The sequence below is a fragment of the Elephantulus edwardii genome, unplaced genomic scaffold (assembly GCF_000299155.1).
Source record: "Elephantulus edwardii isolate Elephantulus edwardi_28Jun2011 unplaced genomic scaffold, EleEdw1.0 scaffold00019, whole genome shotgun sequence".
In the NCBI taxonomy this organism is placed as follows: domain Eukaryota; kingdom Metazoa; phylum Chordata; class Mammalia; order Macroscelidea; family Macroscelididae; genus Elephantulus; species Elephantulus edwardii.
The window spans coordinates 7,458,097-7,473,853 of NW_006399769.1; the positions used below are offsets into that span (position 1 = coordinate 7,458,097).

Here is a 15,757-nt window from a genome sequence, read left to right on the forward strand (position 1 = left end):
TCCTCAGTACCCTGGAGAGGTCCCTAACAGACAACTTTCCCATACATACACTATATATCTATTTGTTTATACATTCTAAAGGAATGAAAATTTTCTTGTCTGGTTCAAAATGCTACTTTTAAGACAAAATTTATAAGAACTAATTTTAATTTTAATTGACAATTCTGAGAACTGCTCTTTTTCTGAAGACTATCAAGGAACTGAAATGAAGAATTTTCAGTCCAGTGAAGTACTTTATAAAAAATTTGCCTCCCATTTAGGGACCTGTTTATAGGACATATATCTTGAAGTGGGTCTTCAGAGACTTATGAGCCCAAGAAACAGAAAAATAATGCACCTTTCACTCTAGGATGTTTTGTTAGTAATGAGAATTACATAAAGCATTCTATTTTTTATATCCTTTAATAATACATCTCTTTCCATGGCCATAAGATGAAATTCCATCTCTCTAAGTGTCATATTTCATACTTTGGACATGTAGGCAGGTGACATTATTCCTTGGAAAGGGACATCATGCTTGGAAAGGGAAAGATGGAAGGTCAGAAAAGGAAAAGACCACCCCCAAAAAGATGGACTGGTGACAAAGGGCTCTAGTGTGTCAGAAATGAATGAGGATGGTGCAGAATAGGGCAGGTTGAGGCTATCAGGTCACTATGGGTTATATACTCTACTCAACGGCTCCTAACAGCAACAATGTTTTTAGAGAAGACAAAGAAAATAAGGCATTTAGAATGAAGGGGAAAATAAAAACTGGTTGAAGACTTTTCTGACTAAATCCCTCTAACATCTACTAATTATAATCCTGTATCTTCATCTGAGGGCATGCTTCTATGACATTAACAGGAAGTTAATACATATAAAACAAATGATACAATTTATAGCTTGGGGACAAACTTAAAAAACAAACAAACAACCCATTAACAGTTTAAAGGTAATGCTCAAGTGGTTTTAAAATGTGGCTGCTAACCAACATATTCACCATTTGAATCTACCAGCTGCTCTGAGGGAGAAAGGGGAGGCAGGCAGCTTCCACAAAGACTTAAAACCTTGGAAATCCAAGGGAAGTTCTCCTCCATCCTGGACTTGCGCGAGTTAGACTCTAGATTTATTTTTTTAAGGTTTGTTGTTGTCTTGTCCATTGAGTCATTTGTGACACATACCAACCCTATGTACAAGAGTCCTAAACGCTGCTCTATCCAGTGCCGGCCTCATTGTCTCCGACACACCTACTCCCACTGTCCCAATCACTGGATCGATCCATCTCATCATCAAGGGCCTTCCTCTCCTGCACTGTTTCGTCTCTCTCCCAAACATGATGTCCCTCTCCAAGGACCAGTCCCTCCTTGCAACATGCCCAAAGTATGTCAGACAAAGATTCAGAATCCTTGCCTCCAAGGAGCATCCCGGCCTCACTGTCTCCAGGACAAACCTGTTTGTTCTCCTAGCAGTCCATGGGATATTCAACACTCTTCTCCAGCACCACAATTCAAAGGCATCAATTCTCTATCATCCCCTACTCACTGTGTAGCTCTCCTATGGATAGCATGCAATTGTAAAGACTATAGCCCCAGATCAGGTGCACCTTAGTCTCCAGCCTGACATCGTTGCTCTTCAGTACTCTGGAGAGGTCCCTAACAGCTGACTTTCCCAGTGCAACTCATCTCTTGATTTCCTGGCTGCTGGTACTAAGAAGGTGACTGTGGAGCCAAGCAAACTAAAACTGTTAACTATCTCAATTTCTTCACCCTCCATACTGATGCTGCCAATTGGCCCGGTGGTGAGAATCTTGGTTTTCTTGGTGTTGAGCTTCAATCCATATTGAAGGCTGCAGTCCTTGACATTCTGCAGCAAGCGCTTCAGGTCCTCCTCAGTTTCAGCAAGCTGGTTTTGTCATCTGCATAACATAGGTTGTTGATGACTCTTCCTCCAATCCTGATGCCACATTCCTCCTTGTACAGCCCACCATCCCAGATGATCTGTTCTGCATATAGATTAAAAAGGTATGGAGACAGAATACATCCCCGACAGACGCCCTTCTCAATTTTGAACCATGCAATGTGTCCGTGCTCTGTTCTGACAACTGCCTCTTGGTCCAAGTATAGGTTTTGCATAAGCACAATAAAATGTTCTGGGACTCCCAGTCTTCTCAGAGTCAGCCACAGCTTGTTGCAATCCACATAGGCAAAGGCCTTTACATAGTCAATGATGAACATACAGACCTTCCCCTGGTATTCTCTGCTTTATAGGCAAAGGCCTTTACATAGTCAATGATGAACATACAGACCTTCCTCTGGTATTCTCTGCTTTCTGTCAAGATCCATCTAACATTAACTATAATATCTCTAGTACCACGACTTCTTCTAACTACAGCCTGCACATCTGGCAGTTCTCTGCTGATGTGTTGCTCCAGTTGTTTTTTGGATAATTTTCAGCAGAATCTTACTTGCATGCATATGATATTAATGATATTGCTCCATAATTTCTGTACTCTGTCAGGTCACCTTTCTTTGGAATGTAAACAAATATAAATCTCTTCCAGTAAGTTGACCAGCTGGCTGTCCTTCAGATTTCTTGACACAACTTAGTGAACACATCCAGGGCAGCGTCTGTTTGTTGAAATATGTCAATTGTTATGCTGTCAACTCCTGGAGCCTTGGTTTTTGCCAATTCTTTCAGAGCAACTTGAACTTCCTTCTTCATCACCACAGGAGTTATTCCATGAAATTCTTCTGTGTCAGCCAATTCCTTCTGGTACAGTGACTCTGTATACTCCTTCCATCTTCTTTTAATGCTTCTTGGATCATTCATCACTCTGCCCAAAGTATCCTTAAGTATCATGCCTTGAGTTTGTTTTTCAATTCCTTCAGCTTAAGAAATGCTGAGCGAGTTCAGCCCTTTTGATTTTCTGCCTTCAATTCTTTTCACATTTCATTAAAGTATCTAGCTTTGTCATCCGAGCTGCCCTTTGAAATTTTCTGTTCAGCTCTTTAATTTATTTCTTGATTTCTTCCTTTAGCTTTGGCTTCTTGGCACTCCAATGCAATATTCAGAGTCTCAGCTGACATCAATTTTTAGGGTTATTTAGGGAAAAAATAAATAAACAGACTCAATAGTAGGGAGCAGGTATGTCGCAGACTATGAGACTGGCTCAGGATAGAGTACAGAGCTATGAGTCACAGGTGACTCAATGGCACATAACAACAACAAAAGAAAATAACTGCTACTATTAAGTTGGGTAGATATGGTAACATTTCCGCCGAAAAACAGAAACCCTGTATATATTATTTTTGGTTTCTTGTTGTTTATTGGGAGTTAAGGAAACATAGTCTGTTAGGAGTTAGTTGAGTCACCTCTTTGGCAAAAGTTGCTCTTTCACCAAAGGAAAAAGATGGTCAGTCTTATTCGCATGTGATTCCTAGCCTCTAAAACCCACTGGCAGGAGAGCTAGGAGTCAGTGTTGATTCAACAGCAATGGGTTTGAGCTTTTTTTTTTACTGTTAGTTTTAACTTTAAAAGCTCTTTTAAAGTCTAGACTAAGTAAGGATTCACTAAGAATTAACTATCTTACTTGGGACTCTAAAGGTTAACCTAAAGCTTACCTGTCAAGGGACCGTAGAATAATAGTGGTTTTCCCCTAGAAATTAAAAAGAATACTATGTTAATGTCATTCATATGCAAAAGTTTGTTCATAATTGTGGCCCCCAAAGCTTTTTAATCATTTGAATGAATGATAAATTACCTGGAAATGAGAAACTATAACTTTCAGAACTGCAGTCTGGTAAGTGGAAAAAGTTAACTGTCAAGTTTCCATGACAGTGTAACTACACTGCTATTAGTATAATTATTAAGTCCTACAGATGACAAACACCAGCAAATCGTACCTCACATTAGTGGTCAACCTGGCAGCTGTCTGAAATTTTCTCTCTATTCGTCAATGCTAATTACTAGTTAAACGGATGATGAGTGTCTTCTAAGATGTTTCCATTTCAATTGTTAAAGTGGAAATAAAGGAAAAAAAAGAGAATATAAATGTAAAGGACAAGATGCAAACTGCTTAAACTGAGCAATTTGTATACTTCTTTGTTTCTTTTAATTCTAGAAGATGTCTTTTTTTTAGGAGTCAAGAAATTTCGGTTCTGGCCTCTAGCCAAAATATTGATCTCAAATATTATTAATCAATAATACAAATATTATCCTGTCTTTAAGAAAATAATAATGAAATGCTTAATATTTCAAACAAATGAGCTCCTAGAAGAAACAGAAAAAAGAGAAATGGGGGAAGCTATCTGAGGAAACTGTTGAGCTTCACGGAAAACAGTTTGGAAAATGGATCATTTTACTAGAAAACACTTTTCTTTTTATCAAAAGAGAGGTAATAAACAAACTGCTCCGGGTTATTTGGAATATGATCAAACTGAATTATTATTTTCACTTTTTTCTGGGAAAAATATTTGGTAATTACATGTCTGATAAGGGACTTGTATCTAGAATTTATAGAATATTCAAGCACCACAACAAGATAAAGGTGAACAACCCAGTTGAAAAACGGGCACAGGATATGAACAGACACTTCACCAAAGAAGACATTTAGATGGCAAACAAACATATGAATGCTCAAAATCCCTAGCACTAAGAGAGATGCAAATCAAAACAACTATGAGATATCATCTCATCCCACTAAAAATAGCAAAATTTAACAGAACAGCAAACAAATATTGGCAAAGTTGTGGAGAAACTGGAATCCATATTCACTGTTGGTGGGAGTGTAAAATGGTGCGACCACTATAGAAGGCGGTATGGCGCTTTCTCAAAAAGTTGGAAATAGAAATACCATTTGACCCAGCAATTCCACTACTGGGCATATATCTGAAAGAGACCATAACTGCCACCCAAGCAGATATATGCACACCCATGTTTATCGCGGCTTTGTTCACAACAGCAAAGAGCTGGAAACAACCCAAGTATCCATCAACAAATGAATGGATAGAGAAGTTGTGGTAAATTCACACAATGTATGATTATTTTCTAATGACAAATAAAGACATAAACTCAATAGAACCAAAAATGTATATTGCAGGATGTTTATTGGCAAATGTTAAATACAGGTGAAAAACTAGAAACTAACAGTCTCACTCAGAGGACTGGATAAAATAATTTAGTTAATCCATATAAACCTCAAAACCTAAGGCTGCTGTGTCAGCTGTAACTCTTTCTGGGAAGAAACTGCCTATCATTCTTCCCCTGGAGCTGCTAGCAGATTGGAACTGCCAATCTTTTGGCTGTGGTTGCTAGATGCTATCAAGCTAGAGCACACAGCTGACTCTCAGCAGGTTTTTAGAGGCTATTAATCGCATGGAAGGAGACTGTCCATCTGTCTCCCTCAGAGCAGCTGGCAGATTCGAATCAACGCAGATGCTCCTCACCCACTAGGCCACCAGACCTCACCTGATCAGTCCGGTATGTTACATATGCTACAAGGGCTGCTTGACAATCTGTCTAGTGACTGGAACAATACAGGTGATACAAACTGTTAACACACTCCACAGCTAACTGAACCACTAGCAGTCTGAGTATTCCCAGAGACGTCTGGGAAGAAAAGTCTAGGGGCAGATTTTTGAAAAAAAATCAGCTACTGAAAACTCTAAGGAGTACAGCTCTTCTGACAGAAAAGAGTTGACTATGAGTCAGAATCAACTTGCTGGTGCGGACATATAATGACTAGTTTACAATTTGAAAATAGCTTCTTCAACCATTTCTTTAGTAATCTCCACAATAATAACTCTTTGATCTTAATGGGAGACCTCAAAAGTCTATGAACCCCCAATATTTTGTCCTTATAAGTTCCTACTACCTTTGTTTCTTATCTGTGCATGTTAAAGTGCTTAATTTATCACTATAAATAATTTCTTACAAATATCATCCACTCTCAAGTTTTCTCTCTTTACATTTGTCTAACAAAATGCAACCCCTGATAAACTTGACCACCTTTCTCCACAGTGGGCAGACTGGCATCATGTAACATTTACATCTCCAGCATCAAAATACCAGTCACTGTTTGCAAATTCTATTACATTTGTTTAGTACAGTCTCAAGTTTTGAGACTTGAAGAATTTACTGAAGACCAGAAAGTATATCTTTCAATATCCTAACATCAAGAAAACAAAAATCCTTATTACTGGGCAACAGGTGGTGAGAGGTAGAGAAAAAAACTAAAGTTATCAATGATTTAATTTCACTTGAATCCACAATTAACACTCATGGCAACAGCAGCCAAGAAATCAAAAGATATGTTGGATTGGTTAAATAGGCTGTTAACAATGTCTACCAAAAGCAAGGATGTCAGTTTAAAGACTAAGGTGTGCCTGATCCCAAGCCATAGTTGTTTCAATTGTTTCCTATGCATCTAAAAGCTGACCAATAAATAAGGATAACAGAAAAAGAATTGATGCCTTTAAATTGTGTTGGGGGAAAGAATTGAATATACCATGGACTAGCAAAAAACAAATGAGTCTGTCCTGGAGGAAGTCAAATAGAGGGCTTTTTAGAGGCAAGGATGGTGAAACTTTGTCTCACATACTTTAGCATCCTAAGAGGAGGGGTCAATACTTGGAAAAAGACATATTGGGAGGAAAGTAGAGAGTCAACAAAAGAGAGAAATATTTTCAACCAGATGGCCTGACACAGTGTGTGGGAAGCTGAATATCGAATTTAATATTAATAATAAACCAAATACTGTACAGGATTTAAGTGAGGTGTAATACAAGTTGGAGTTCACCCTGAGGCACTAAGGCATTCCTTAAAAGTCAACATGTTCTTAGTTTGTTCTTACTGAATCCCTCTCTCCTGAGATTAGTATAAGGTAAACAATAGAGAGGAATGCCACCTTATCTACAAAAAGACTTCCCATGACCTTCTGTTTTTGTTTTCTACTCCCTTGTGATTATCCTTTGTTTACCTTCCTGATGATTCTTAATAAATACACAGAGAGGCATGGCTTGGGTGCTTCAGTCATCAGGACTGCTGGACCCCTGTCTTTACTCTCTCTTCTCTCATTCTTGGCTGTCTGTCTCATTAGTACTTTACCCTCAGTCTGCAACAACAGTGACTACAACAATGAGCTTGAGCATGTAAAAGATCCTAACAATGACACAGGACTGGGCAAGGTTCCAATCTGTTGTTCACAGGGTTGCTACATCAACTCAATGGCACCGAACAATAACAACAATATAGTCTCTCTTCCATTTTTGTGTAATAGCATATTTTTTACATGCATATTTCTAAAGTAGGACTGGATATTTACTCCTTTAAATTCTGTGCCTAATTGGCAGGAAGATCAAATAAATACATGAGTGGGAACTGACTAACAGCTGATCCTTCATTGGGTTTTAGAGGCTACAACGCAGAGGAAAGCACCCATCTTCCTCCTGCAGGATTACTAGCAGATGAGAACAACTAGAGAGGTGGCCCTTGGGATAGTAGTGAGAGTCCCTATTTACTAGACCACCAGAGCTCTCTTCAAAGCTGCACAAATACACTACTAAAAAAGAAAATCAAAGACCAGTAGTATTCCTTATGAAGAGAGATGCAGAAATTATAAAATTTCTGGTCTATAGAATCCAATGTTGTTGGATACCATCGAGTGACCACTACACGGGCTTGAGCAGGACAGAGATCACGAGGATGGTGCAGGACAGGCCAAGGCTCATAACCCCTGTTCAGAGTCATAATGAAGCATGGCTGACTCAGTTCAGGAGAGTGCCAGAGCAAGACCAACACACAGAAATCAGGTGTGCTTCTCTGTAGTATCAAAAGAACTTTGAAAAGAGAGTAATGGAAATAATAACATTTATCATCTCTACCCAAATGAAATATTTAGGAATGCACCTATCTAATCAGGGGTATAAAAGACCAATACAAGCAAAATACAGAGTACCTCTTATAAACAGAGCAAGAGCCATGTGAGCACAGACATATCTAACCTTTACCAACTCCACAATGACAAACTGTCCCACCAAAAACATCCACAACACAAAACCAATTCCCATGAGGTCAGACATGTCACCCACACTCCCACACCTCTTTCTACTCAACCTAACACCAACCTTACTGCTCCACTGGGTCCAAAATCCACTGCTTTAGCTCACAGACCACACAGAACTATACTCACAATTATGAAGTTTATTAGGGAAGTGAAAGGCTATATAATTCATGTTGTTGCTGTTATGTGCTATTGAACCACCTGAGACTCAAAGCAAGTGTTGCAGCACCTTTAGAATATGTTCCTTCAAGGTGCCTTCCCCAATATTTAAAACCTCTCCTCATAACAGTAAACTAATGGAATGGCATATTATTTAGTATGCTGTTGTTGTGTACATCAGGCCTCAAACAGCGTGCCTTTGGGATTGCAGTGCGGCTGCTTGCCACTAGGCCACCACAGCTCCCTATTATTATTATTCTTTTTTTTAAAAAAAAACCTTAAAATCATTTAAGTTCTATGAAAATTTCATTTTAAAAGTCAAATTTAGGGAAATGTGACATTTTTTTCACATACAGAAAATGAAAACTAAAATAACCATACACCAGGTGAAACTCTTACTATATATATTTCCTTCTAGTTGTATCTTTCCATTTTATATAGCTGAGATTACAGTGTATATAAACCTGTGCCCTATTTTCTTCAGCAAATGTAAGATTTTACTTTACTCCTAAAAGCTCTTTTATAGACATATAAATCCTCCACTAAATAAACTCTCCCTCTTGCATATAATTTTCCCACACTAGTGGGTGTTCAGTTGTGCATGGGGCCTTCTGGGCCACTGTCCAGCAGCAGGAGACAGGGCTGCTCAGCATGCCTGAGTGCTGACTGCCTGGAAAGGGAGATGGAGCCCTTTTCGAGAGCAAGTTCCTGAAAGTCTCAGTCATGTCAACATACTCATAAGCAGCAGCATGACACACAAAAAACACACACACACACACACAGCAAGTTCCTGAAAGTCTCAGTCATGTCAACATACTCATAAGCAGCAGCATGACACACAAAAAACTGAAAAGCAACTGTAAATTCCAAACAGAAGTGGGCATGAACTTCAGCATCGTACACCTGACAAGCCTCACCCTTTGTTTTCTCACACAGCAGTTCTGCGTCCTTAGCAGGAACTCTGTGGGTCAAGGAGAGCTGTCCAAAGAAATGACACATCTGTTCCACTCTGTGTGGCCACTTCCAAAACAGCTCAGTATCCTTGTTTATATAAAACAAAAATTTACAGTGGGGGATGAAAGAGACTGGCTGACTACCAAAAAGTAGTCTAAACAGAAACACTGCTTTCTTTCTCTGTCCCCTGTATTTCACAATCAATAACCTTTGGATATATATCACTGGCAAAATCCAATCATTGCAAATAACTGTAGACAAGAGTTCTAAAAGTGAAGTGAATTAATTAAACCAAGAATACTGTTAGCACATCCCAAAACTTCTCCAATAGGGTAAAAAGAGAAGCCACCAACTGGGAAAAAGTATTTGGGAATGACATGTCAGATAAGGGACTTATATCTAGAATTTATAAAATACTTGAGCACCACAAAAAGATAATAGTAAACAATCCAACTGAAAAATAGGCACAGGATATGAACAGACATTACACCAAAGACAGTCAGATGGCCAACAAACACATGAAGAAATGTTCAAAATCCCTAGCTCTAAGAGAGATGCAAATTAAAACAACTATGAGATATAATTTCAACCCAGTAAGAACAGCAAAATTTAACAGAACAGCAAGCAACAAATGCTGGCAAGGTTGTGGAGAAACTGGAATTATTGTTGTTAAGTGCTGTCGAGTCAGAAACGACTCATAGCGACCCTATGAATGAAAGCCCTGAACACTTGTATAACTTTCATTGTTTCTCCACGTTCATAGTTTCTGGAGGCAAGGTATTTCAGAAGAGGATGCCACTCCTGCTTCCAAGCTTGTTTTAAATGTGGAGGTCCACCATGGGTAACCGTTATCGTATTCAACACCTCAGTGTCACAGTGTTTATTTAGCATCACAGCACCCACATAGATTAAAAAACAGATTTTGGTTTGTATAATCAATTTAGTATAATACTTTAGTATTTTCAAATTATACAACCAAAAATTAAAGTTAAAATATTTTTAAAATCTTTATTTACTATCTTACAGTTCTTCTAAGTAAGTATCTTCAAATTAATACTGTTTTTAAAGTTGCCATTCTACTTTACAGCTTAATGAGCAGCCCTCCCAGAACTAATTATTGGCCTCTATTTGCCAGGAGGAACAGAGGACAGAAATCCAGGGGACAGAAAAAGGGCTGAACTGAAGGTTTAGTTGCCCCCATGACCAGAAGAACTGGGTGGAATCTGATTACCAGTACTGAACATTTTGATCAAAGACTCAAAAGAAGAATCTGATATAAAAGGTGTGTGCACAGGGTGAAATGGGGGGATGTGGAAGAGAATTTAAAATATTTTTTAAAAAGAAGCCGGGCTGGATTTCCTAGATCTGCTATCCTGAACCAATTTTTGAACCTCAAACTTTTGACCCTGAAGTCATCTTCAAACTAAAGATGGATTAGTAAAGAAGGTTTATCTTGAATATTATGTTTCTCTTAAAGAATTATTTCTATAGGATCATATTGATAACTTTAATTTCAAAACATAGATGAGTTTCTAATGAACAAGTGAGTCAAAGTCAATGGTGAAGAAACATTATGGAAAGAAATAGCCAGAAGGGTGATATTACATAAAGAACGCAATCAAGCTCATTTAAATATATGCAGAAATATCTGAATTGTATGATCTGCTGTTTTTTCTTTCTCTTTCTCACACACACACACACACACACACACACACACAGCAAAACAGAAACAACTCAGTTATGATAAATGGCAAAAAAAAATCTAAGACTTTATCAAAGATGCATTGATCGCAAATAAGCATATAAAAAGATACTAAACCATGATTAGGTATTATTGGTATGACAGGAGTCCAGAACGAAGGTAGCCTAGTGGAGTGGACGTGGTGGGGAGGGACTGAATAACAATGAAAGAATTTTTTCTTTTACTTTTCAAAAAGAAAAGTTAATTGGGGGGAGGGGTGGGCAGAGAGAAAAGTACAACAATGAATGAATAGAAATCATAAACTTTCATGAGAACTCATTTAAAATTTTAAAAATACATTAAAAAAAAGTTAATCTCACTCTCTGTACTTTAGGGAAATTTATCTCAATCCTGATTGTAGGTACAGAAATTAACACCAAGAATAAAGATGTTATATCTTGTAATAATCAGGGGGAAATAATATAAGCCTAAATTAAAAATATTAAGAAGTTAAAAAAAATAAAAAGGTATGAAAATGTATGCTATGAAAAAAAGAAAATACTCAACATCTTCAGTACTGCTGTTAGTTGCTATTAATTTTATTCCAATTCTCGGGTATCCTCTGGGCTCCAAAGGATTTTTTAGGCTGTGATATTTCAGAAACAGATGAAACTTCTTTTGGGGGGTACCTCTGGATAGGCTTGAACCTCTAACCATTTTGTTAATAGCTGAATGTCTTAACCATTTTGCTTTCAAGGGATTCATATGTTGTTACCACGTGCTGGAGAGTTCATTCAAATTCTCAGTGATCTTATATGGCAGGGGAGAACTGCCCCCTAGGGTTTACTAGGCTGTAAACCTTTTTAAATTCATATTGGTTTGCATACAAAATTTATATACATTGTATTTCACACATTCTTTCACTCACATTCTTTCCTACCATCATTCCCATACATTTTGTTTTATGAAATTAATCACCATTGATCTATTCCCACCATTACTTCATGTTTTCAGGTTCTTACTGGATCTTTCCTAATTCCTTCAGTCCATCCCTCTGCCTACTAAACTCTGTGGCCTCGTGATTGCCTCCCCTCCCTACCATGAGTCCCTTTACCTCCACTCCTTCTCCCTTTGGACTTCTGTATACATCTTACAAGCTATCTTCCTATTTTTATAATAATAGTCATGATAGACAGTGAAGAGATTGAGATTCTTAACAGCTTCCATTTACTTGGCTCCACAATCAACACTCTTGGTACCAGCAGCCAGGAAATTAAAAGACAAATTGCATTGGGAAAGTCTGCTGTCAGAGACCTCTCCAAAGTACTGAAGAACAATAATGTCAGTATGGAGACAAAGGTGTGCCTGATTCAGGCCATGGTCTTGGAAATTACTTACTATGTGTCAGAACGCTGGACAATGACTAGGGATGATAGAAGGAGAACTGATGCCTTTGAGCTGTGGTGCTAGAGGATACTGAATATACCGTGGACTGCTAAGAGAACAAGCAGGTTCATCCTTGAGAAGGTGAAACCAGGCTGCTCCTTGGAGGCAAGGATTCTGAAGCTTTATCTAACATCCTTTGGACATGTTGCCAGGCAGGATCAGTCCTTGGAGAGGGATGTCATGCTTAGGAGGGTGGAGGCATAAGAGAGGAAGACCCTTCATAAGATGCATTGATTCAGTGACTAGGGTCAGAGGGTGTGTTAGAGACAGTAAGACTGGCACAGGGTAGAACAGGGTATAGGATTGTTATACATAGAGTCATTATGAGTCGCAGGCGACTTGATGGCACATAACAACAGTCTTAACATGGTATTTGTCCTTATGAGACTGAGTTTCGGCTGTAATCTTCACAAGAAGAGACTGCTCAAACTTTTCTCCTGAGGAATAGATGGTGTATTTGAACTTATAACCTTTCAGTTAGCTTCTAGGTGCTTAAACACGGCATCCCCCAGGGCTCCTGCATATGTCATTAGGTAGTAAAAATGAAAATAATGAGATACCATTACACAGCTATTAAAAAGCCAAAAATACAAAACTCCACAATATTATATTGTAAGAATATGCAACAACAGGAACTCTCCTACATTGCTGGTAGGAATAAAGAAATCCACTTTGAAAGGCAGTCAGTCTGTAAGTTTCCTACAGAGTTAAACATGGGCATATGATCCAGCAGTCATGCTCACAGTTAACTACCCACCTGATTTGTCTACATAAAACTCTTGCACAAAATGTTTTTACAACTTTCTTCAATCTCCAAACCAGATGCAACCAAGATAATGTTCAAACCAAACATCATCATCAGTGTTGTTGTTGTTAAGTGTCATCGAGTCACTGACGACTCATAGTGACCCTATGAACGAAAGACCATTCATCATTTCTCCACATTCATTGAGTTTCCAGGGGCAAGCTATTTCAGAAGTGGATGCCTGCTTCCAAGCTTGTTTTAATCAGGGAGCTCCACCAACCAAACGCTGTCTGCTATGGGTATGTATTAATCAATACATGTGACACATCAGTGTCACAGTCTTTAGCATCACGGCAACCACAAGTTACCTCTGTACAGCAAATGGACCGAAATTTTAATTCAGTGATAAAACAGAAATGAACTATGAAGCCACAAAAAGTTACAAATGAATCTTAAATACTTATTGCGAAGTTAAATAAGTCAGTTTTTTTTAAAGCTACACTTTATTGCACATTTACAATAAATTTTACAGCTTTCTAGTTGAACAAAATAAGTCAGTTTTAAAGGACTGCAATCAAAACCTATTGTTCAACTACTGTAATCCAAACACCCTGGTATCAATACAGCAACAGGCATGTGTACCAATAAAACAGACTGAGATTCCAGAAATATATTCGTCTACCTATGGACAATTCTAGGGGAGCTCTGGTGGTTAAGAAGCTGCGTGGCATGCCCAAGGCATGCAGTTCAAATCCACCAGCCACTCTGTGAAAGAAGGATAGACAATCCCCTCCTGTGTGATTAAGTGCTTTTGAAAACCCACCAAAGACTCAAGGGCTTGTCGGTTCTGACACTACAGTACACAACAATATGGACAAGTCTATATATCTGAGAGCTATGCAGTGACTAAGGGTGACAGAAGAATAATACATGTCTCTGAACCGTGATTTTGGAGAATACTAAAGATCCCAGTGATTGTCAAAAGAATAGCAGACAGATATATCTTGGAGAAGGTGTAGCCAAAGTGCTCCTTGAGGCAAAGATGATGAGGCTTTGTCTCACATACTTTGGGCATGTAGCTAGAGACATTATCCCTTGGAGCGGGACAGGCTTGGGAAGGTGGAGGAGTAGCAACGGAGAGGAAGACCCTCAAACAGCTTCACTGACACAGTGACTGCAGCAATGTGCTTGACTGTGAGGATGGCATGGGACAGGACAGTGTTCAGAGGGTTACTATGAGTCGTACTCGATTTGATGATATCTAACAACAACAAGATCACTTCTAGGGAGCGCTGGTGGCCTAGTGGTAAGGAGTTACACTGACAGCCTGAAGGCATACGGTTTGAATCCACCAGCCACTCCATAAGGAAAAGGTGGGCCATCTCCTCCTGTGCCATTTACTATCTCTGAAAACCTAATGGAGGGTCAGCTATGACTAAGTTCCAGTTTGCCAGTATATAATAACAATAAATGCCAAATTGATCTTTGACAGAGATGAAACTCATTAAATGTGGAAAAGACAGACTCTTCCAGAAATGATGCTGGCAACTGGGTGTCTATTTGCAGAAAACTGAAAGAAGACCTATACCTCAGACCACCTATAAAACCGAACTCACAATGGGTCAAAGACATAGTCGTAAGACCTAAAACTGAAAAGATCATCAAAGAAAATAATTGGAGCAAATTTAGAAGGCCTGACAGAACTGGGCAATGAATAAGGATGACAGAAGAATAGATTCCTTTGAGTTGTGATATTGGAGAAGAGTACTAGATATCCCATGGACTGCCCAAAGAACAAATATATGTCTTAGAAAATGTACAGCCAGAGTACTCCTTGGAAACAAGGATGACGAAGCTTCATCTCGCATACATTAGACACGTTGCTAGGAGAGGATATTCCTTGGAAGGGCATATCACACTTGGAAAGGTGGAGGGTCAATGAAAGAAAGGAAGACTCCCAACAAGCTGCATTGATACGGCGACTGCTGCAATGGGCTCAAGCGTATCAGAGATGGTGAGGACGGTACAGGATAGGACAGGATTCAGGTATGTAGTTCACAGGGTTGCTAGGAGTTGTACTTGACTTGACAATCACATAAATGGACTAGCAAATATAACTGAAAATGTACAAACAGAAGAGAATAAGCTTGATGGTTGAGCTTATCAATCATCTAGCTAAAAAAATCTCAATTTTTGTATGTGTCAAAAGATTTTCCCAAAAGAGTAAAATGGGAACCTACAGATTGGGAAAAATCTTTGGCAACAGCACATTTAATAAAGGACTAATCAAAAATTTATAGAATTTATAGAAATTTATAGAAAACTTGAGTATGTCAACAAGAAAAAGACAAGCAGCTCAACTACAAAATGGCCAAAGGACACAGATAAGACACTTCACCAAAGAAGACATGCAGATGACCAAGAAACATACAAAGAAATGCACAAAATCATAAGCTACTGTTGTTTAGTGCCTTCAAGTCAAGTATAACTCGTATGATGGAAGATATGAACCTTGCCCTATCCTGCTTTATCCTCATCATCTCTGATATGCTTGAGCCCATTGACACAGTTGCTGTGCTTATCCACTTCCGAGGGTCTGCCTCACCTTCACTGACCCTCCATCTTTCCAAATATGATGTCCTTTTCTAAAGACTAGCCCCTCCTAACAATACCCCCAGAGTATGAGAGACAAAGCTTCACCATCCTTGTCTCCAAGGAGTACCCTGGCTGCAAA

At 38.7% G+C, this 15,757-nt stretch overlaps 1 protein-coding gene across 1 annotated transcript in view; it reads right to left on the reverse strand.

Moving 5' to 3' along the window:
• The window catches only part of DYNC2LI1 (dynein, cytoplasmic 2, light intermediate chain 1), a 69,125-nt gene that overhangs the window by 41,606 nt on the left and 11,762 nt on the right, over positions 1-15,757 (reverse strand). The window contains exon 3 of the mRNA XM_006882378.1: positions 3,600-3,634. Coding sequence (XP_006882440.1) covers positions 3,600-3,634 — 35 coding nt within the window. The remainder of the gene's footprint in view (positions 1-3,599; positions 3,635-15,757) is intronic.